Here is a 21343-nt window from a genome sequence, read left to right as displayed (position 1 = left end):
TTTCCTTAAGGAGCCCCTTCCCAACTCAGGAAGACTCAGCATTGGCACCTGTCCCTCTCCGACTCTAAGGTTGGGGGAGACAGGTGGCAAAGCTGAGCAGAGGAAAGCTGTGCTGTTCTGTTGCCACAACCTCCCTTTCCTGGGTGGCTTCGGTGGCAGGGTGAGTGGGTTTGGTTCCCGCGGGGCACCACCTCTTTTGTTCATACCACCTGAGACAGCTGCTTCACCCCACCTCATGGGTGGGCCAGCTCTGCTATCTAATACTATTTGGGAATGCCAGCCCAGAAAACAATTAAAGGATAGGTGAGAGAAAGGACAGGACAGGCAACAACTAAGGGACCTGTGGAGGCCCAATGATACCAGGTTTCAACGCCAACCTTGGTGCCATAATTCTCAGCAGTGCCGTGTGACCTTTTACCTTCTCTCTCAATGTTAATATGGAAGCCATCAAACGCCGTGGGTGGCTTGGGAGGCAGCCAACTCAGCACCATTTTCATTGGGAGGAACGAGGAAGGCTCCGGCGTAGGGCTCCCAAACTCCTCGGTGGGGCTTACGCTCTCATAATCTCTTGGGATTGCGTTGACAAACTCGTCTTCATTCTCTGGGGAGTCGGGCTCGTTAATCCACCAATCGGGCTGAGACGTGGTTTCATAGTCGCTGCTATTGTAGCGGTAATCGGGCCACGTATAGGAAGTGTTTGCAGTTGGGAGCTCAGGGAGATCGTCCAGAATCTGGGTGGCTTTGTCCTGTCGCATTGTGTTCTGCGTCCCCAAGAACGGCTCTTCGGGGAAACTTCCACTCTGCTCCTCCCAGTTCTCATTGACGTTCATATGTAAGATATGCACAGAAATGTTTCGAGGTGGGTAGGGAACTGGAAAAGATAGAACACTTTTTTAAAAATGTGTGTATCATGCATAAAATACAATAATAAATAATACTAATTAATTTTCATTTCCTAGATCAGTGTTTCTCAACCTGTGCATCCCAACCCACAAGAACTTTGGGTCACAATGCTTTATAAGTGAACCGCAAATAGCCTGCAATCAGATGGTGCGCTTACATTCCCAGGAGCAAAACTCTGAAAAACCTTGTAAGTACCATACATATTTTAATGAATTCCACATTAATAGGGGCATTAAACAGGTTTTTTTTCCTTGGATGCCTCAAGTAATGATTATAAAATAAGCAAATTTGTAGTTCAAATGCACACAATCAGTAGCTGATTGGGATAATAAATTAATGGGTCACCATACCAGGTAAATTTGGACTTGTGGTTCGCCATATACATGGCATATATATATATATATATATATATATATATATATATATATATATACATACATACAGTGGTACCTCGGGTTACGAACGCAATCCGTTCCGGGTCGCAGTTCATAACCCGAAAAGTTCGTAACCAGAAAAGGGCCCGAACCACCGTTTTGAACATGCACAAAGCGCTATTTTCGTGCTTTGCGCATGCGCAAAGGCATGCGGCGCTTCTGCGCACACGGCGAAAATACTTCCGGGTTTGCGAAGTTCGTAACCCGGGTTGTTCGTAACCCGAGGTGTTCGCAACCCGAGGTACGACTGTATATATATATATGGCAAAAAAAATAAAAACAAAATAGCAGATAAATTCCAAATTAACTCAAAATGTCTTAAACTGTCTGACCTGCCTTTCCCTTCTCAATACTTTAACAAAGAGGTATTCACACGTTGTACAACAACTACAATATCAACGACTTCCATTTGTATTGACACATTCAATGATTTACAAATCTACAGGTGAAGCATTCAAACTATATCCTTGTTCTTCCTGTGTGTGACAATTACTCTGTCTGTGATGTTTCTTCCTGTCCTTGCAAAATATTATGCCTGTCCTTTCCCGGTTGCTGCTGTTCTCCATCATGCCTTGGGTGGAGCTAATATCCCATCATAATAGATCATCCTTGGCCTGTACTGCAGGTTAGCCTCCATGTCCTCCAGACTACAACTTCCCTCATCCCTGCCCATTGGCCATGCTGGCTAAGGTAGATGGGAGATGGAGCCTAATAACACTTGGAGGGTCACAGCATCCGTCTGCCCCATCCCTGGCATTTAGGGTACAGGTCTTGGGGAGGCCTCTAAAGCACAGGTTCGCAGCAGGGTTTCTCTCAGGCCAAAGGAAGAGGCTTCTGCTTATGGGGACAATGCATTGTATCAGGATACAATGTGCACACAACACACAGAAGCCACTTGTCCTACCTGTTCGGTGTTGCTTTGCTTCGTGTTTCACCCCACTGTATTCCACCAGGGTGCTTTTGCTGAACGTCGCTTCAGACACCAGCTGAAACGTGATGTTGCTGTAACATATTCCCGGCAGCCAGTGATTGAAAACGGTTTTGCCTTTAAAGAAATCTGCAGGGCGGTAAAGAAATGGCACGGATTACATGAACCAGACGACCCGACGGCACAGTCTTAAGGAGACAGATATTGCTTGGCACAGTCTCAGAGATACGGGAGGTGTGGGCATTCAACAACATTTCTACAGTCCTGCCCCCACTCCATGCCTCCACCCTATTCTTCTTGGCTGTCAAAAGTACTTAGAAGCGAGACCCAGGAAAATAAACACAAAAGCAGGCAAAGGAATTGCAAGTGGCAACATGTACGGTGTGACACGAAACATTTCGAGGAATGGATGATATAAGCTTCTTCTTTCCTGACAAATGGCCAAGGGACAAAACTTGCAGGGAGCAAACCAAAGATGCAAAGTTGTGGGGGTTTCTTTACAATTACAGTGGGGAGGGACAAACTGCTAAAAGCCCCCAATCCCCACACCATGGTATGGTCCTATTCTGAATCAATGCCCCCCCCCAATGCCTGCAATCTACTTTTTTCCCATTCACGGTAATTACTATTTAGGTGACTTGTTTGTAGCTCAGTGGAATTCCCTATGGACTGACTGGCACCAACTTTCCACAGTTTTGGATATGGTTCTTTCTCCCCCCTACCTGGAGATGCCAGGGGTTGATCCTGGGACCTTCTGCGTATTCAGCAGATGCTCTAGCACAGAGCTCCAGCCCCCCCTCCCCCAAAAGACCAATAATAATTAATAGTAACCTTCCAGCTTCTTCAGCTATTCAACTGAACAAAAGACAGAAAGTGGCTCTCGCTTAGGAACATAGGAAGTTGCCTTACACCGAGACAGACCATTGGCCCACCTTGTTCAATACTGTTGATGCTGATTGGTTGCAGCTCTCCAGGGCCTCAGGCAGAGGGCAATCCCTACCTAGAGATGTTGGGGATTGAATCTGGGACCTTCAGCATGCAAAGGATGTTCTTGATCGTCAAGCTAATGTAAGAAGCATGGTCTGTAGGGGGAGTATTTGTTCAACGACACCCTTAGAGGGGCTTTAACACCCAGGTCTTGACATAAAGCAATAATGCCATCGCTACAGGATAATCAACTAATGAAATGGCTGGCTTTGTGAACTGCCCCTTATTTCCAGCTTCATGTGGGCTTTAAACCTTCAGTAGGTGATGAGTATCTGGGCAAAACAAGATATTTCTGTATTTACCTTGCATCATATTGAAAGGATATCTCCCTGGCCATTGGATCAGCTGCTGAGGTGCTATGGAATGGCTATAAACATTCTAACTCACCCAAAGGTTTGAGACAAGGTCAGCATACAAGGCTCAGGGACAGAGAGGGCTGGGAGTTGTTGGTGGAACAGAGAAGGGTGTAGGCAGGCAGCACTACCCGACTGTTCTGTGTGCGAAGACAATGGCTACATCCCCAGGGGTATCACAGCCTAATTTCCTGTGGGTAGGTGGAGTCCAAAGGGAGAGAAGGTCAGGAGGGGGGGAATGTTCAGGAGGAGACCAGATGGATGGGGTGATCTAAGGTGGAGGGAGAAGCCCCTGCAAGTGATCTGCTCAGACTTCTAACTAGAATAATCTGCCCTTCTCCTGAAAGTCTGGTGAGTGGCGGAGGAAGACAGGGAAGCAAAGAAGCAAGGGAGAGGGATCAAAAAGAGAGGGGGAGAAAAAGGGGCTGTCCTGCCCACTTTTGGCTCTGTCTCCTCATTTTTGGCTCTGACCCCCAACTACCATTGTTTAAGATTCCACCTACCTTTATATAACATGGTCCGATAGTCTTTCCCTTCCCAGTAGCTTATATTTACACGGGTGAAAACATTGTACTTCTCTGGATACTGGATCTCAAACAGCACCCCAGTTTCTGGTGATGGTTTATAATCATAGATGGAAACGCTGGTTACAGGTAGAGGTTCTGAAAGAAAGAAAGAGAGAAAGAAAGAGAGAGAGAGAGAGAGAGAGAGAGAGAGAGAGAGAGAGAGAGAATGCATTTAAGCTCTCAAGATAATCAGGTTATACTTTTAGAAAGAGATGAATATTTTGCAATGACTTGGGGTCTTAGTCATACATGCAAATTTGTTGTTGTTTAGTCGTTTAGTCGTGTCCAACTCTTTGTGACCCCATGGACCATAGCATGCCAGGCACTCCTGTCTTGCACTGCCTCCCGCAGTTTGGTCAAACTCATGTTTGTAGCTTCGAGAACACTGTCCAACCATCTCGTCCTCTGTCGTCCCCTTCTCCTGGTGCCCTCAATCTTTCCCAACATCAGGGTCTTTTCCAGGGAGTCTTCTCTTCTCAGAGGTGGCCAAAGTATTGGAGCCTCAGCTTCACGATCTGTCCTTCCAGTGAGCACTCAGGGCTGATTTCCTTCAGAATGGATAGGTTTGAGTCTCCTCCAGCACCAGAATTCAAAAGCATCAATTCTTCGGCGATCAGCCTTCTTTATGGTCCAGCTCTCACTTCCATACATCACTTCTGGGAAAACCATAGCTTTAACTATACAGACCTTTGTAGGCAATAAATTACTTAATTTCTCAGTGTGTAAAAGGTAAATGTATGAATTGTTCCATTGCCTGCAGCGACCAGTGTGTGGCACCCTTGGGCAGCTCTTGGAGAGCCAGTGTGGTGTAGTGGTTAGGAGCCGTAGACTCATAATCTGGTGAACCGGGTTCGCGTCCCCGCTCCTCCACATGCAGCTGCTGGGTAACCTTGGGCTAGTCACACTTCTCTGAAGTCTCTCAGCCCCACTCACCTCACATAGTGTTTGTTGTGGGGGAGGAAGGAAAAGGAGAATGTTAGCTGCTTTGAGACTCCTTAGGGTAGTGATAAAGCGGGATATCAAATCCAAACTCTTCTTCTTCTTCTTCTTGGGGTCCCAGTGCCCCCCAGCATGGCACACACCTGATGCAGCCATGGGAAATCTCTCAAATATGGCATGCCAGCATTCAGAAGTGCTCCAGGAAGCAGGATGTGGGAGAGCCTCTATTTTAATTCCCCCCAATGCCTCTAAGGTTCCATCACACCAGGTGGGGATGGACAAGTCTGCCGATTTCAGTTTATCACCACCTCTCACATTTACAGTCTTAAATTCAGTTCACCACATTTTTTGCAATAGTTTGCAACAATTTTTAAAAAAGCCTTTAGGAAAACTCTCCTAATATTGATGTTTCGGTCTGCAGTTTTGTCTAATATACACAGTTTTTTGCAAAGCAAGTTCCCCCTAATATACTTTTGCACACTTTCCCATCATAAATGCAGCTTTGTACATATTATTCACCAAATTCAGAGGTGTGGATTGCAAAAGCCATGTTTCAACTGACATTTCTCAACATAAATGACAGCATGGTGCAGTGGTTAGAGTGTTTTCCTAGATCTGGTGCATATCCCTACCCAGCCATGAAATTCACCCAAAGACCTTGGGCCTGCACTCCCTCAGCCTGACAAACCCCACATGGATGTTGTGAGGATAAAATTTGGGTTGGGATGAACCATGTACACTGCCTTGGTGTCTTCAGAGGAAAGGCAGATTATAAAGTAACTGATGCAGTGAAACCTTTGGACAGGGTTAAAGGTAAAGTGACCCCTGACCATTAGGTCCAGTTGTGCGGCACTCATCTTACTTTATTGGCCGAGGGAGCCAGCGTACAGCTTCCAGGTCATGTGGCCAGCATGACAAAGCCGCTTCTGGCAAACCAGAGCAGCACATGGAAAAGCCGTTTACCTTCCCGCCGGAGCAGTATCTATTTATATACTTCCACTTTGACGTGCTTTCAAACTGCTAGGTTGGCAGGAGCAGGGACCGAGCAACGGGAGCTCACCCCGTTGCACGGATTCGAACCGCCAACCTTCTGATCGGCAAGCCCTAGGCTCTGTGGTTTAACTTACAGCACCAATTTTCTGGGTAGGATCAGGCATGATGGTCTGCCTTGGGACTCCTGCTGAATTCATCTTGCCTCTACTATAGTCTGAAGGCACATGGGGCTTAGCTATCCTTCATGACTTTCTGCCTGATGAAGCCTTCCTATGCCATAATCACATTACAATTTTCTAATTACGGCAACTTTATAGACTGAGCGATTGCATTACCCTGTTACTTCTTCCCAGAAGAAATCAGATGAGGAATGCAAGCTTGGTATTCATTTTTATTACAATTTTATTTTGGCCCTGATCTTTTGATTTAATTAAGTGGTGATTAGATCAAGTGGGAGGCATCATTAAGCTCTCCCTTCTTCTGTTTTCTTTCTAGCTGCAGCCAGCAAATCAACATGGATTAATGAATAGCATTTGGAGATACTGCATTCAACATTGCGTCTTTTGGAAATATCTCAGTAGCCAAGTACCCTACACACTTACTGTTCAAGGTCGATTTCCAGAAAAGCAGCCGTGTTAATCTGTTTCAGCAAAAGCAACAAGACCCTTGCGGCGTTGAAAGGTTGCTTTAATGGCATCAGTTTTCAAGCCAGTGGACCCTACTTCATCAGACGTAAGACCCTCAATATCAGAGGAGGAGGCCAGACCTGGTTTTGTTGCGGTTGTTGTATTGCAACCCAGGAGAAAGTGTGCTTCTTTATAAATGCACAGGGGTCCCTTCCAACTCTACAGTTCCATGAGTCTATATTTGAAAGGCACTATATAAGAACTCTCCTAAATTTGATTCTGTAGTCTGAGCAACTGGTCTATGAGAGAAGGTGTGAAACCTGATCGCTGGGCTGTTCGTACGGTACTGTTAAACTGCTGGACCCTGACAAACAGCTCCTCTCTCCCATTCTTCCTTTGCAACAGCACTGCTGGTTTGTGCTGCTGTGGGTGAGGAATCAGGGCAGACAAAAGGGCCAAGGGAGGAATTTGCTGAATTAACCCCTATTACCTCTTCTCCCATTTTATCAGTGCATTGGAAGACAGACTGGCAACAATTAATAACCAACCGTTGCAATCAAGAGGCTACATTTCTAATCACGAGCACCAAGAGGGAAAAAGTGACAGCAACACATTGGAGTAGAACTGGGCCAACAGCTGATGGCTCACATCAAATTGGCTTGGAAATCACTCCCAAACACAAATTGGGGTGATGGGTCAACTCATTTACAAGCCAATAAAAAACAGGCATGGCACAAAATGAAAAAAAAGGGGGATCCGTTTTGGTGGGGAAAACTCATCTACCACAGGTGACTCTCTTGCCCAGGCATCCCCAAACTGTGGGCCTCCAGGTGTTTTGGCTTACAACTCCCATGATCCCTAGCTAACAGGACCAGTGGTCAGGGATGATGGGAATTGTAGCCCAAAACATCTGGAGGGCCGAAGTTAGGGGATGCTTGCTCTTGCCTCAAGGGTCCTTCATGGGTTAGACTTCCCCTGCATCAACAGCTTCCACAGCTATGGAAGCATTTTGTAGCTCTGTATGACTAGGAGAGATCCCAGAAGGAGAAGTCCTAGCCATGCAAAAATTCTCTTTAGGACTGGGTGCATAGCAAGTGAATTAAGCCAGGAATTCTCCTCCGGCTTGGATTTTTAATCTGAAATGGAGAAGGATTTGGAGATTTTGCAATGCTCGCCTATTATTTGAGGTGAGCATTATGAGCCCCAGAAGTTTGCATTGAATTCAAATAAGGGGTTCTAGACATGAAGTAGAATGAGGGGAGTATTTTAAGAAGCAGCAAGGAAGAATGGGTGGGGTCATACCTGGGGGTTATCCTACAGCTCAAGGATGGCGAACATGTGGCCCTCCAGATGTTACTGGACCCCAACTCCCATCACCCCTGATCACTGCCCATACTGGTTAGGCCTGATGGGAGTTGTAGTCCGACAACATCTGGAGGGCCACAGGTTCCCCATGCCTGCCATATTCTCTTTGCAACCACCTTTTGAGGCAGGATAGGCTGGAATGCCAAAGTGGATACTTTGAGCCCAGGTCTTTGCAATCTGTGTCCAACACTATGCATTCCATCACACTGGTGGTTTGCTCCAGTCAATATCCCAGTTGAAGAATACATTTGTTTCCCAACTCTTCCCAAAGAGAGGAAGAAGTGTGTTTACTGCAGGCTGCCATTCCCCATCTCATAAACATATCATTCTTATTCTCTCAGTGTGATCAGCTCTGACAAGGAGCAAGATCGATACAGAGCTGAGAGGAGGGGGAAAGAAAAGAAAAGAATGGAAGAGAGAAAAAGAAATAGATTGAATTGATCTGACCCAGACTCAGCTATATCATTAGGCTTGCCTTAAAACCTAAGCCTCTAGATGGAGAAAAGGCGACGATGTAAGCATGTTGTTTTAGTAGCAAAGTTTTAAATTGCTTTCCAAGAATGAAAATAGTATCTTGAATTGGCCGAGATTCATGCTGCAGATTTCATTCAAAGAAAAATAAATCTGGGGTTTTTCTTCCTTGACACCTAAAGCCAATTCACAGGCTTGGCTGCAACCTCCATGCTCTCAGAGGAAGATGTCTTATACCACGTTAGGCAATTTGTCCACCTGGATCAGTAATGCCTACTCTGACCGGCAGTGGTTCTCCAGGATGTCAGATTTAACCAAAGATGTCAGAGACAGAACCTGGGGCTTCTTCACCTGAAGCACATTCTCCACCTCTGAGCTGCACAACAAACTTGGAGTGAGCAGACTTTGGAGCACATAGTGCAGTGGTTTTCACTGCCTGATGGAAACCAAAATTGCATGGGCAATCTTTAGGCTGGCTGAATGTTCTTCGTTTCTTCAGAGAACCTTGAGATTCACCAGCTGGAGGCAGGTGCAAAATAACAGATGAGGTGGAGCTGAATGCAAAATGGTAAATTAGGGGATTGGCGAATAGATCCAATGACCTACTGTACCTCATTATTCATACACGGGGGGAACTGCATATGCAAGTCCAGGCACCCCCAAACTCGGCCCTCCAGATGTTTTCGGACTATAACTCCCATCATCCCTAGCTAACAGGACCAGTGGTCAGGGATGATGGGAATTGTAGTCTGAAAACAGCTGGAAGGCCGAGTTTGGGGATGCCTGTGCAAGTCCAACTCTACACTTGAGTTAGTAGCAATACATAACTTAATGTGTGTGGTTTTTTTTAAAAAACAACAACAACAACCCTATTTGTTCTTGCTGTCACTGAACCACTAGATGTCAGAAATCTTTGCCAAGCTACTACAAATTATCCCACAGCTCACGGGATATTTGCAAGGACATTCTTTTAATCTGCCAACCTGTTTTGATTACCAAGCTGTTTCGATGGGAGTGTTTTATTGTGTGTTTTAATTGGCAAAGGATGGGTCTCTGGACTTCTAAAAATTACTATTATATGGCAAGTTGTTTTGGTTAGACCAATGGTGTGGTACTGGCAAACGTATGCTATGGTATTGCTCTGAGCGCAACTTCTGTTAGGCTCCGCTAATATTGTTTCCCCACCTCTCTCAGGCATTGCAGAGAGAGCGGATAATTAAGAATCCAGTGCCTAGTCAAATTTTAATTATTGGGAATAAATAGAGGAGTTTTCCCTAGGTATTTTATTTTCTTAGAGTTCCTCATATGCACATGGGGCAGGGGGGGAGAGATCAAAATATAACAGTGTCTCCCCAGACCCTAATAAGAGTGTTCCCTCCCCCCCTGGGAACCAGCCAGCCTGGAAAGGAGCTTTGTAGTGCTGATTGAAACCTGGGGGTGGGAGGGAGACTTCAGCAAGAAGCAATAGGGATGGAAAGAACACATATTCTCTCACTCTCTCTCTCTCTCTCTCTCTCTCTCTCTCTCTCTCTCTCTCTCTCTCTCTCTCTCTCTCTCTCTCTCTCTCTCTCTCTCTTTCTCTCTTTCTCTCTTTCTCTCTTTCTCTCTCATCTCTCACTATGCTACATAACACTCAAGTTAGCTGCCAGTTAGGGCAATCCTGTGGCTTCTACTTGTGGGAGCCCTCCATTTGAAGGGCTGTCTGGTGTGAGCCCAGTTTAAAGAGAAATAACCCTTTAAAAAGGGAGAGCAGGTAAGGGCGTCAGAACTGCCTGTCATCAACAGCGAGCCCCTGCACAGCAGATGGAGCAGGCCCTCAGCTCACCTGGTCACACTCTCCCCTGCCAAGGTGAGAGGCACGGCATCCTACGTCTGTTGCACTAATCCAGGGGTCTCAAAACTAAGGCCCGGGGGCCGGATGCGGCCCAATCACCTTCTAAATCCGGCCTACGGACGGTCCGGGAATCAGCATGTTTTTACATGAGTAGAATGTTTTCTTTTATTTAAAATGCATCTCTGGGTTATTTGTGGGGCATAGAAATTCATTCATATTTTTTTCCAAAATACCGTATAGTCCGGCCCCCCACAAGGGCTGAGGGACAGTGGACCGGCCCCCTGCTGAAAAAGTTTGCTGACCCATGCGCTAATCCTTTCCACAAGTTCCAGGTAGGTAGCCGTGTTGGTCTGACGCAGTCAAAACAAAATAAAAACAATTCCTTCCAGTAGCACCTTAACTAAGTTTGTCATAGGTATGAGCTTTCGTGTGCATGTACACTTCTTCAGATACCTTCATGTGCATGCACACAAAAGCTCATACCTATGACAAACTTAGTTAAGGTGCTACTGGAAGGATTATTTTATTTTCCTTTCCACAAGGGCATCTGTACACAGAAATCAGCCCTGGCAGATGTTATGCAAACCTGTGCCATCTCTTTCCCCTCTTTTATTTGTTGAGACACTCCCTCTTTTTCAGGGGAGGCATAACTGACTTACCTGCTGACAGCCTAAACATCTTAGCGTTGTGGGTTCTAGCCCCATGTTGGGCAAAAGATTTCTGCATTGCAGGGGGTTTAACTAGATGACAATCGTGGTCCCTTCCAACTCTACATTTCTATGACACTATTCTGAGAAATTTCCACGCACCCAGCATTAACACCCAAGAAAAATGTGAACAGGATCTATCCTATCTCAACTCATAGTGAAGGTAGTTGAAGATGGCATGTACCAGATGCCCATGCGACTCCGAAACAGGGAAGCTCCAGCCTCATGCGTATTAGGCTGACATTCAAGCCATTGTTCTCAAGACTTGTGCGCTTTTTCCCTGAAGAGGGATGTGACAGTGATAAGCAGCTCTCCTGCAAACATCAATAGGCCCCCGAGGAACTGTGGTGAAATGTCAAAGGACAGCTAAGGGACCAATTGCTTCGGTGCTGCTTATTTCGCAGAGTGGGGCCTCTTCGGGGGCCTCGTTTGCTGTGTCCCACGGCAGCCGATGCCGGCGGACGGGCTGGGAGCGCGACGCCCGCCTGGATCGAAGTGGCATGCCAGCCTGTAAGGCCCAGCCGCAATTAGGCATGCGCTCTGTCAATATGCTCTCATATGGTCTCCATACGCCAGTGATCTTTAGCAGACAGGGAGCCATATGGCGCGGCGAGTTCCGACTGCCGCGCAGGTTGCCGTTGACAACAATGGTAATTAAGGATCGCAATATAAAGAAGGCGGTGTTTTAACCGCCGAGTGTCGGCGAACACTGGGGAAACCCTTCCGCCTTCCCCTTCTCATTCCTTGTGTCTTTTTAAACCGTCTTCTGCCAGGATGTTTCTCCTCCTGTCACGGCTTTCTCGCCATCTGTGGGCCATGTTAGACATGTTTGGCTCCTGGGCACGTGGCTTTTGTTTAATAAATAGCAGGCAGGCATGTGGGGGAATCCAGGTCCAGATTGAGGGGGTGGGGCATTTCTTATTTATTTCATTTAATTATTTATTTGGAGAGCTTGTACTCTTTAGCGGGGGGGAAAGCTAGCAGGGGGAACTTGCATGCAATTGGTCGAAACACAACAGTCCCCGCCCACAGCCTTACGATCTAAAACAACAACAACAACCACCACGTGGCACACAAGGTGAAAGGGATGGGGAGGGAAGAGGAATCAAATCCAGGCACCGTGTTAACTCTGTGATCCTGCCTCAGTCCCAGAATCATAGAATTCTAATGTTGGAAGAGACCCAAGGGTGCAGGAATCTCAACTAAAGCACCCATGTCAAATGGCCACCCAACCATCTGCTTAAAACCTCCAAGGAAGGGAGTCCACAACCTCCCTAGGGAGTCTGTTCCAATGTCGATCAACTCTTACTGTCAGAAAGTTTTTCCTGATGTTAAGTCAGAATCTCCTTTCTTGCGACTTGAAGTCATTGGCACAGGTCCTACCCTCCAAAGCAGAACTCCCTACCTAGAGGGGAATTTTTGCCTAGAGGTGAAAGATGACATTGGCACCTATGTAAATAGCAGCCCCTCGTGGCTGGGGCTGATGAGAGCTGAATTCCAGCAACACCCTAGAATCATAGAATCATAGAGTTGGAAGAGACCACAAGGGCCATCCAGTCCAACCCCCTGCCAAGCAGAAAACACCATCAAAGCATTCTTGACATATGGCTGTCAAGCCTCTGCTTAAAGACCTCCAAAGAAGGAGACCCTGAAAGACACTGGTAAGTCACCCTGGCACCAAATGCATGAATGGCCATGGATTCAGAAAATGTAGGGGCACAAGGGAGGCAGACTGGTGAATTCAGTCTGCTGGTGTGCCTGCCTATTATTGTGATATTCGTGGCAGATGGCTCTCAGGATGTGCTGTGAGTTCTCCTTCTTGGGATGCCTGCCTCTTATTAATAAATTGCATTCATATTCCACCTTTTTCTCCAATAAGCTTAAGGGAGCACATATGGTTCTCCCCCTCCTCACTTAAGTCCCACAACAACCCTGTGAGGGAGGACAGGCTGAGAGGCAGTGACCAGCCCAAGATAACCCTGTGAACTTCATGGCTGAGTGGGGATTTGAACCCTGCTCTCCCAGGTCCTAGTCCAACACTTAACCCACTGCACTCCACTGGCTCCTCTCTCCATTCCATGTCTGGCACCAATAAACTGCAAAAAAGGCACAGTGCCCAAGTTTCAAACGCGTTCACTTTGATTTTTAACATTTACTTACTGGTTAACACCGTGATTGATCTCGCTGGCTTGGAAACCATGTTTGCGCTCACCACAACCAGAGTCACTATGTAATAAAGGCCATGGTACGAGGCATTGAAAACTACAGGAGCAGGTAAAGTGCTGTTGAATTCGTCAAACTGGAAAAAATAGTTCTTAGATTCGCCGGTGATTTTGACAACGTACACCGAGGACGAGCTCACCACGTCCGCTGCTTCGAGGGAAACGGCGATGCAGTTGTCGTCTCGCACTGCCACGTGGAAAGGCGCCGCATTCTGCAAGTGAATAAGCAAAAGAAACGTATTGGCCAATGCTGCTGTTTTGTCTGCCGCCAACAGAGAAGAGGCGCGGATTGTGCTTCTGCTAGCTGCCAAGCCATGGGAATTAGGGAGGTTTTAATAATGGTCAGGTCAATTAGGGAGGTTTTAATAATGGTCAGGTCAAGATAGAGAGGATCGGGAGGGGAGAGGGACCCCCCCCAATTTTGGCATTTTCTCCTTGGGGGTGAAAATGATGTTCTGGCATGAGCACTGCTTCTAGGGATGTGGGGATCTCTGGACCAGCGGCGGAGCATATGCCCAGGGTGGGGGGCACTCCTGAGGGGGGCGGGGCATGGAGGGTGCCCTCGCAGGAGCGGGATAGCTGCTCGGGTGCATGGAACAGCACACGTGCCCTGCAGCCAGGGGCAGAGCGAGCCGCCGATGGTGGACCTTCGGCACACCGCCCACCCATGACTCTCAAGCCTCCCCCAGCTGTCAAAAAGAAGGGGGAAGGGGGAATGCCACTGGCAAAGTGGCACAGCTCCCCCCTTCCCCCGACAGCTCAGGGTAGGCTTGGGTGGCGCACCAAATGTCACCCCCCCCCTCAGCAAAGACACCCGGAGCAGTCTGCCCCCACCACACCCCTTTCCTCTGCCTCTGCTCTCGACATTGATTGTTTTTGTGGTGCTTCTATTGGAATATAATATATATGATAAGAATAATATTGAAGAAAAGTGGGTATTGAAACTTACTTAACCTAAATCATATATCCCAGTTTTACAGCAGCCCTTTTAAAGTACGCTTCACGCAGTGTATACGCAGTCAGAAGTTGACCTGGTTAAGAAAACACCACCAAGAGCGTAGGGAATTATCTCCCTTATATGAAACCCCTTACTAGCTGCACACTTGTAAAGGTATGCAGATGAAAATACAAACGGTTGGGTTTCTTTAACTGAAAAACAAACTGACTCTAAAGAGACTTTAAACTAAAGATAAATGCTTTCTCCCACATTCCCACAAACTCCCACATAACTTCCATTAAACTACCCAAGAATTAACAGCATTCTAGCATTATAACTAAGCAATCATACTAAGATTCAACTAAGGAATCTCTTAAACTAAGAACAGCTGAGAGAGTGATCTATTTAGAGATGAATCAAACTGAAAGAATCTAACTAAGAGATGCAGAAGGCTTTCTGGCAGAGCCTTATATACAAGAAGCAGAGCCCACGCCTGTGGGCAATTAGAAATCACCTGCACCTGTTTCTCTTAAACAGACAGTATTTACATTAGACCGGCTCTAAAGTAACTTGACTAGTCAAAAAATCCAACAGCTTCCTATAACATGGCAGCATGCCAGCACTGCTAGCCCCCAGAGCAAGGCAACAGTGGCCCTGAAATGGGCAATGAGTGGCATCCAATGCAGCACAGAACCCCACAAACCACTGGATCATCCCCCTGCTTCCTTGCCTCCTCCGGCCAAACATCCCCCCCACTCCATCTCTGACATCACACCCTATATGTGGCATGATGCCGACAGAAGGGACTTCAGGACCCTGGTATACAACAATTATTTCTGTACCTATAGAAATTAAAGCTACAGGTGTGTTACAGGCGAACCCAGATGGCAATACCAGTCTTCCTTCCCAGACACTAAGATATAAAACAGTGTCGTAAGTTTCCTCTACCACCACCATGGGTTTTCCTTAAAGTTTGATTCCAGCATGGGGGCATTGTTCCCACTGTGTGACTTGATTCCCTTTACAAATAGTGTGGCTTTGAGGGGTTTTCTTTATTTATTAAAAAAAAATGGTTTTTCACCCATGTCTCCTTCAAAAAGCTGTAATTACACTGGAATTTGGGAGAAGCGGAGCGAATCCACAGGAAAATGAAAGGAAGAGAAACAGGGGGAATCCACTCATATTCTTAGATACAAGGAAGCCCAAATCCTTCCTGCTCACCCAATTTATTTTCTACGAAGCTTCAATCCTTTTCATATTAGACAACTCTGTCACTCAAGTGCATAGAAGAAAATGGAACAGTTTAACCTTTTCTCTCTCTCTCTCCGTCTGTCACACAGAACATCAATTCTTTGGCTGGCTGGGAAGGAAAATAAAACCCTCTTCCTTTCATTAATTGCAAACTATCTGTCAGAAAGGAAACTGCCAGGTCTTCAGGAATTCCAAAACGCAGCAACTGTAATTATAATGAAAAGGGGGCCACATTTAAAGTTCCAGCGTCTCTCCCAGCCCTCTTCCCCCATTTAATTGGCATGGCAATGCTTAGATCTCTACCTCTTGACTGCTCAAAAAGTCAGCACTAGGTGATATTTTCAGCTCCTCGGAATCACTTTGCCCTTTGATGGTCCATAGGAGAGCAACTTCAAACGCCTCAGCTCTGCAGGTCCTACAGCAGAAATGGCTTTGCTCTTGCAACATATCGAGTGAGGATGTTAGCCAGCCAGTTAGGTATCTCGCCACGAGGAGTTCTGAAAATCTTTCAGCAGTGTGACTAATCCTCTATCAGCAGCACCACCCCCGGAAATAAGTCAACAAATATTGCAAGCTCACAAAGGTTTGTCTACAATGCACCAAATATTAGTTATTCACTGCCCCGCCACAAATAAAAGCCTCCCCTACCTGATTGGTTTATTGGAGATGATTCTTACCAATCACCTGTCTGCTCAGAAACCAGGTGCAAGCGCTATCTGTTCTCATCAAACACAACTTCTCTTTTACCCTCTCTTGTATTCAAAGGCAACAAAAGGCTGTTATGGGCAGCGATGCAAATAGTCCGCTAGGCCTCTGCCACTCACTAGCAATCCCTGATTTATTGTTATGACTTTGTGGGGTGCAAGATACCCTAAATTCCTGGGTACAATAATGGTTGGAATGAATCAATGTTTGAAGAGTTAAACTGTGCCATACACTGGACCCCTGGATTAAGCCTATGTTAACAAGCCAAGCCAGCCTGGCGGTTGCTAGCTGAGTGGAGAACAAAGCTTGCCAGCATCCCATCAAATGATGAGCCATTGGGATGTTCAATGGCAGACAGCAAAGGGGGTGGAGCCCCTCCTCCAGCTGTGTGTTATTGGGCGGAGACAAATAAGGGTTTAGGATTTCAGTTTGGACAATGCTTTTTTCTGGGAGTACGCAGGGGTACATGTACCCCTAAACATTTTGTGAATCTAACAGGAGAAGAAACAAGAATTAAAAAAATTAGTTTCTTCTCTAGCACGGTGAATCATCAATTCTGTTGCTACCCCTGATGGCGGCCTCATTTCCTGTCACGGTGTTTCCTGAGTCTCAGACGAAAGTGAGTGTTTAATTTATGAGGTAATGTGTGTTCTTTGTACTTTTGTTCATTTACTGTTATTTATTTTCCCCAATTTGAACTATAAAATGGTGATTTTCTTGAGACAAAATGAGAGTACCCCTAAACATTTTTTTTTGGGGGGAGAGCACTGAGTTTGGACGATGTACATATGCTAGAGAGGAATAGTTTCATTGGGTTCACATACAAGGAAGATGAAGTGGGGTGAACAGCACCACGTGGGCTGACTCTGACAAAGAGACAAAGAGCATGGCTGATTTCTCTGTTCTGAGACCCAAGCCTTCTGTGCCTACAGGAGCAAGAGACCCTCTTGGAATATGAATGCTCTGAGAAGTCTCCATCATATTCTCAGGTTGCACATATGTGTAAACAAACCACATATCATAAAGACATCATAGAATCATAGAGTTGGAAGAGACCACTAGGGCCATCCAGTTCAACCCCCTGCCAAGCAGGAAACACCATCAAAGCATTCCTGACAGGTGGCTGTCAAGCCTCTGCTTAAAGACCTCCAAAGAAGGAGACTCCACCACACTCCTTGGTAGCAAATTCCACTGCTGAACAGCTCTTACTGTCAGGAAGTTCTTCCTAATGTTTAGGTGGAATCTTCTTTCTTGTAGTTTGAATCCATTGCTCCGTGTCCGCTTCTCTGGAGCAGCAGAAAACAACCTTTCTCCCTCCTCTATATGGCATCCTTTTATATATTTGAACATGGCTATCATATCACTCCTTAACCTTCTCTTCCCCAGGCTAAACATGCCCAGCTCCCTAAGCCGTTCCTCATAAGGCATCGTTTCCAGGCCTTTGACCATTTTGGTTGCCCTCCTCTGGACATGTTCCAGCTTGTCAGCATCCTTCTTGAACTGTGGTGCCCAGAACTGGACACCAACTGTACAGAGCCTCATTTCCAAAGGAAAGTCCAGGCTAAAGTGCATCTGGCATCCTTGTCATGTTGCAGCACTCGTGGAGATTGGGGTGGTGTGTAACATTCTTTTCTGCTTCATGTACCAACAGGGTGTACAGTCAGAAGCAGTAATGGTTGTGAATACCAGTTGCTGGAAGCCACAGGAGGGGAGAGTGTTATTGAGCTTGGGTCCTGCTTGGACATCTGGGCGGCTACTATGAAAGCAGGATGGTGGACTAGATGAAACATTGACCTAACCCAGCAGGGCTTTTCTTGTGGTTTGGGGGGGGGGTTCAGATCCCCCACCCACCGACAATGAAAGAACATATGAGAGTAAAGGGAGTTGAGAAGGCACACAGATTTTATGGCACATTCTAGGTTTCCGCACTTATTTCCATGAAACTGAAGGTGTAAACCAGTTTCCGACGATGGGACGTGTAGTCCAAAACACTTTCTGGCGTTAACTCTATTTGGAGTCCCCAATCCTTGTGAGGATTGGGCCCCCAATCCTTGTGAGATGTGTTTCTGCAGGGAGAGAAAGCAAACAAACAGATAGCAGTACATTGAGGGTCTTTGTCTGCTTCCAGCTTTTCAGAGGGCTTTGGTATGACTTGGGCTTGTCACGCTTGTAATAATAAACCGTGAAGGAGGCTAGATGCAATCATTTGGTTTAGGAGGCAGGTCTTGCCAAATTTCCCTGGAGGTGTGAAACAGCCTCTCCAGCTGTGACACCAGCAAATTAAATCCTGAAGGTAGCTGACCAGAAGTAATGAAATGTGTTTTTGCCATACTGATGCCATCAGTCCTGAATCACAGTGACTTCCCACTGCAATAAGTGGCGGCAGATTTGTCACTCCAGTGGTGTTTCAGAGGTCACATCCCTGCACAACCTTCCTCTGCAAACGTAGAGTACCTTGGGGGCAAACTGTCACCAATCAGGCCTGCTCTTCCATCCATTGGTCTTATCTACACATTTGTCCTGGCTCCCACCCAAAACACGCAGACAGTGACTCTTGTAAGTAAGAAAGAGATCTTATTCAGGCAAGCAACGGAATAGGCTCAGCAGCAGGCATAGTTCAGGAGTCATGATTCCAGCACAGGAATGGGTAGGGCAAGAAGTTCAGAACTGAACAGAAGTACTAAAGATGTCCCAACAAATTCCCCCTACCTCACCCACCAAGCTTTTAAAGCATGTGCTCTTTCAGGAAACCCAGACCAAACGTTGTGGCCTAAATTTATAATTAATTCAGTACAATAGCTATGCTAGAGCAACTTGGAACGCTGTCTTATACCAGGTCAAACTCTTCAGCTGTATTCAGACAGAACTTTATTCCATCTCCCCAATATTTCCTTACCTGATCGTTTTCACATTCTATGTGATCTTTTACACAATGTAAAAGCCACTTCTGGAAAGTGAACAAAATCCAGTGGAAGTTTAGCTCTCATTTCCACGTTAATTGCTTCCAGAAAAAAATCCATTTGTATCCCCATTAACCCAGAAAATCATGGGACACAAATTTGGGGCAGTATTCCAGCATACAGTACATCCATCATACAGTTCCTTCCTGCCATATTCATGGGTGAGTCATGGGAGAACAGAATTGCACATGTGCATAAAGAGTGGCAACATGTCCGATAATATCCATGGTTGTATCACACCGCAGCCATTGGTGCAAATGAAATTTAGCATGGCATGACAGTATATCCATCAAAAACCTACATTTCCTTAATGCAGCAGGTAGCAAGGAACATAGAAACCAATGTTATTAATATAACCAGGAAATCTAAACCAATAAACCTGATTCCTGAATGTAACTTTCATCCAGTTAGCCCAATATTGTCCACTTGATTATGACCAGGAGTAGCCCTCCAGGCAGAGGGGTCTTTCCCAATATCTTCTGCTTGACCTTTTCAACTGAAGATGTTAGGGATTTAATCAGGACCTCCTGTATAACCAAAATGTATGCTCCTCCACTGAGTGATGGTTCTTTCTCTAGTATGTTGGCTAAGGGAATTATGCTTTAATCTCATTCCCAGTTCCAAATCTCACCTCCACTCACTTAAGGGCGCAGGGCTACTGTGGCACACATGCACCCACCCCTCCACCTGCAATAGTAGAGTAATAATGCTGTCCTACTATACAGGGCTGCTTTTTTATGATTACAAAGGTAATACTTGCAGACTGCTTTGGATGCTTGAAACGCATGTTCTACAGATGTGAAGCATTCATTCAAGCAATTAAGACAAATCTATAAATCTGTACAGCTTCCTCAGCAAGGAATCTGTTCTGACATGAGACTAATCCATATGCACAAACTACCAGCTCCGTATGCACCCACCTACTCAGCTACTTAGGAAGCAATGGCAATTAAACTTTAGCTGTTCCCTAGCGAATAAGCACATGTAAATACACAAATGAGTGCAAGATTAATTATACGATGCAATTAAAAAGCTCCTTCCCACACAGGCCTTATTCAAAACCCAGGGCGATATAAACAGAGAAGATAGATGACATCATCTAATGGTTCTCTTTACCAATGCCAGATTATTCCCAATAGTACAATTCTTGAGTGCAATTCTAGTCTAAATTGCGTACGTGCGCACACACACCTCTGACAGGTAGACAGGTAGGTATATGAATATATTTTCTATGTTAGGAATGAACAGTAGTTGTTCAATATACAGTGGTGCCTTGACTTATGAATTTAATCCGTTACAAAGGCACCTTCGTAGGTCCAAAAATTCGTAAGTCAAAAAGTGCCATTGGAAACGCAATTTTCCATAGGAATGCATTGGAAATGGAAAAATTCGTAAGTCGAAGCAACCCCATCTAAAAATTGGTAAGTCGAAAAAAAACCTATCTAAAACCGCCGCGGTTTCCATTCAGATGTCGAGTAATTCGTAAGTGTGCGGCCATTTGCCCCATTCATAAGTCGAAAAATTCGGTTGTCGAGTCGTTCGTAAGTCGAGGTACCACTGTATGAGGTTTTAATCAATACCCAGACAAGTTTTTAGAGCCCTCATTGATGAAAAACAATGATTGTGTTACTGGGATTTTCCCCCTGCAACCACTCATGATGTGAGCTGTCTTTCATTCCCCCAACAGGCCACAATGGCCTGGCTTGGGCATTTCAGCACCATGGACAGGGGATAAGCACTAGACTTTGGAACTGGCAGTCTTTATATAAGGGTGAAAGGAATGCAACGTTACATGAGCACAGGAAACCGATAGTTACAGTTACAACACAATTGTTTGCCAGCTGGGGAACGTGGATACTCCACATACAGTCAGGGAAACTTAAATCTAAAACTTTGAATGCAATTATTGCATCATCCCCTGAGTTCCCTGCCAGTGCTTAATTGGTCCCTGTAGTATGAATCTCAAAAGCTGACTCCCCTCATCCCACCTGCTGTTCTCTTTTGTGAGGAGAACAATTCCTCGCCCAAACACTAATGATGCTAGAAGAACTGCATGTAGTCCTTGTTCTGCATTTGCTCCTTGTTTTGCATTTGGGGGAAGGGGTGCAGCTCAGAGGGTTGCATGCAGAAGGTCCCAGGTTCAGGATGGAGCAGCAACCCCC

The 21343-nt window shown here is 45.9% G+C and overlaps 1 protein-coding gene across 1 annotated transcript in view; it reads right to left on the bottom strand.

Annotated features, from left to right (window-relative positions):
• PTPRO (protein tyrosine phosphatase receptor type O) overlaps positions 1-21343 on the bottom strand; it is a 127186-nt gene that overhangs the window by 47643 nt on the left and 58200 nt on the right. Inside the window, exons 3-6 of the mRNA XM_060279443.1 lie at positions 13267-13590; positions 4109-4267; positions 2242-2394; positions 419-871 (exon numbers count right to left, since the gene is read on the bottom strand). Coding sequence (XP_060135426.1) covers positions 419-871; positions 2242-2394; positions 4109-4267; positions 13267-13590 — 1089 coding nt within the window. The remainder of the gene's footprint in view (positions 1-418; positions 872-2241; positions 2395-4108; positions 4268-13266; positions 13591-21343) is intronic.

The sequence above is a fragment of the Zootoca vivipara genome, chromosome 10 (genome assembly GCF_963506605.1).
Source record: "Zootoca vivipara chromosome 10, rZooViv1.1, whole genome shotgun sequence".
Classification (NCBI taxonomy): Eukaryota; Metazoa; Chordata; class Lepidosauria; order Squamata; family Lacertidae; genus Zootoca; species Zootoca vivipara.
This window is presented reverse-complemented; position numbering and strand designations above follow the sequence as displayed.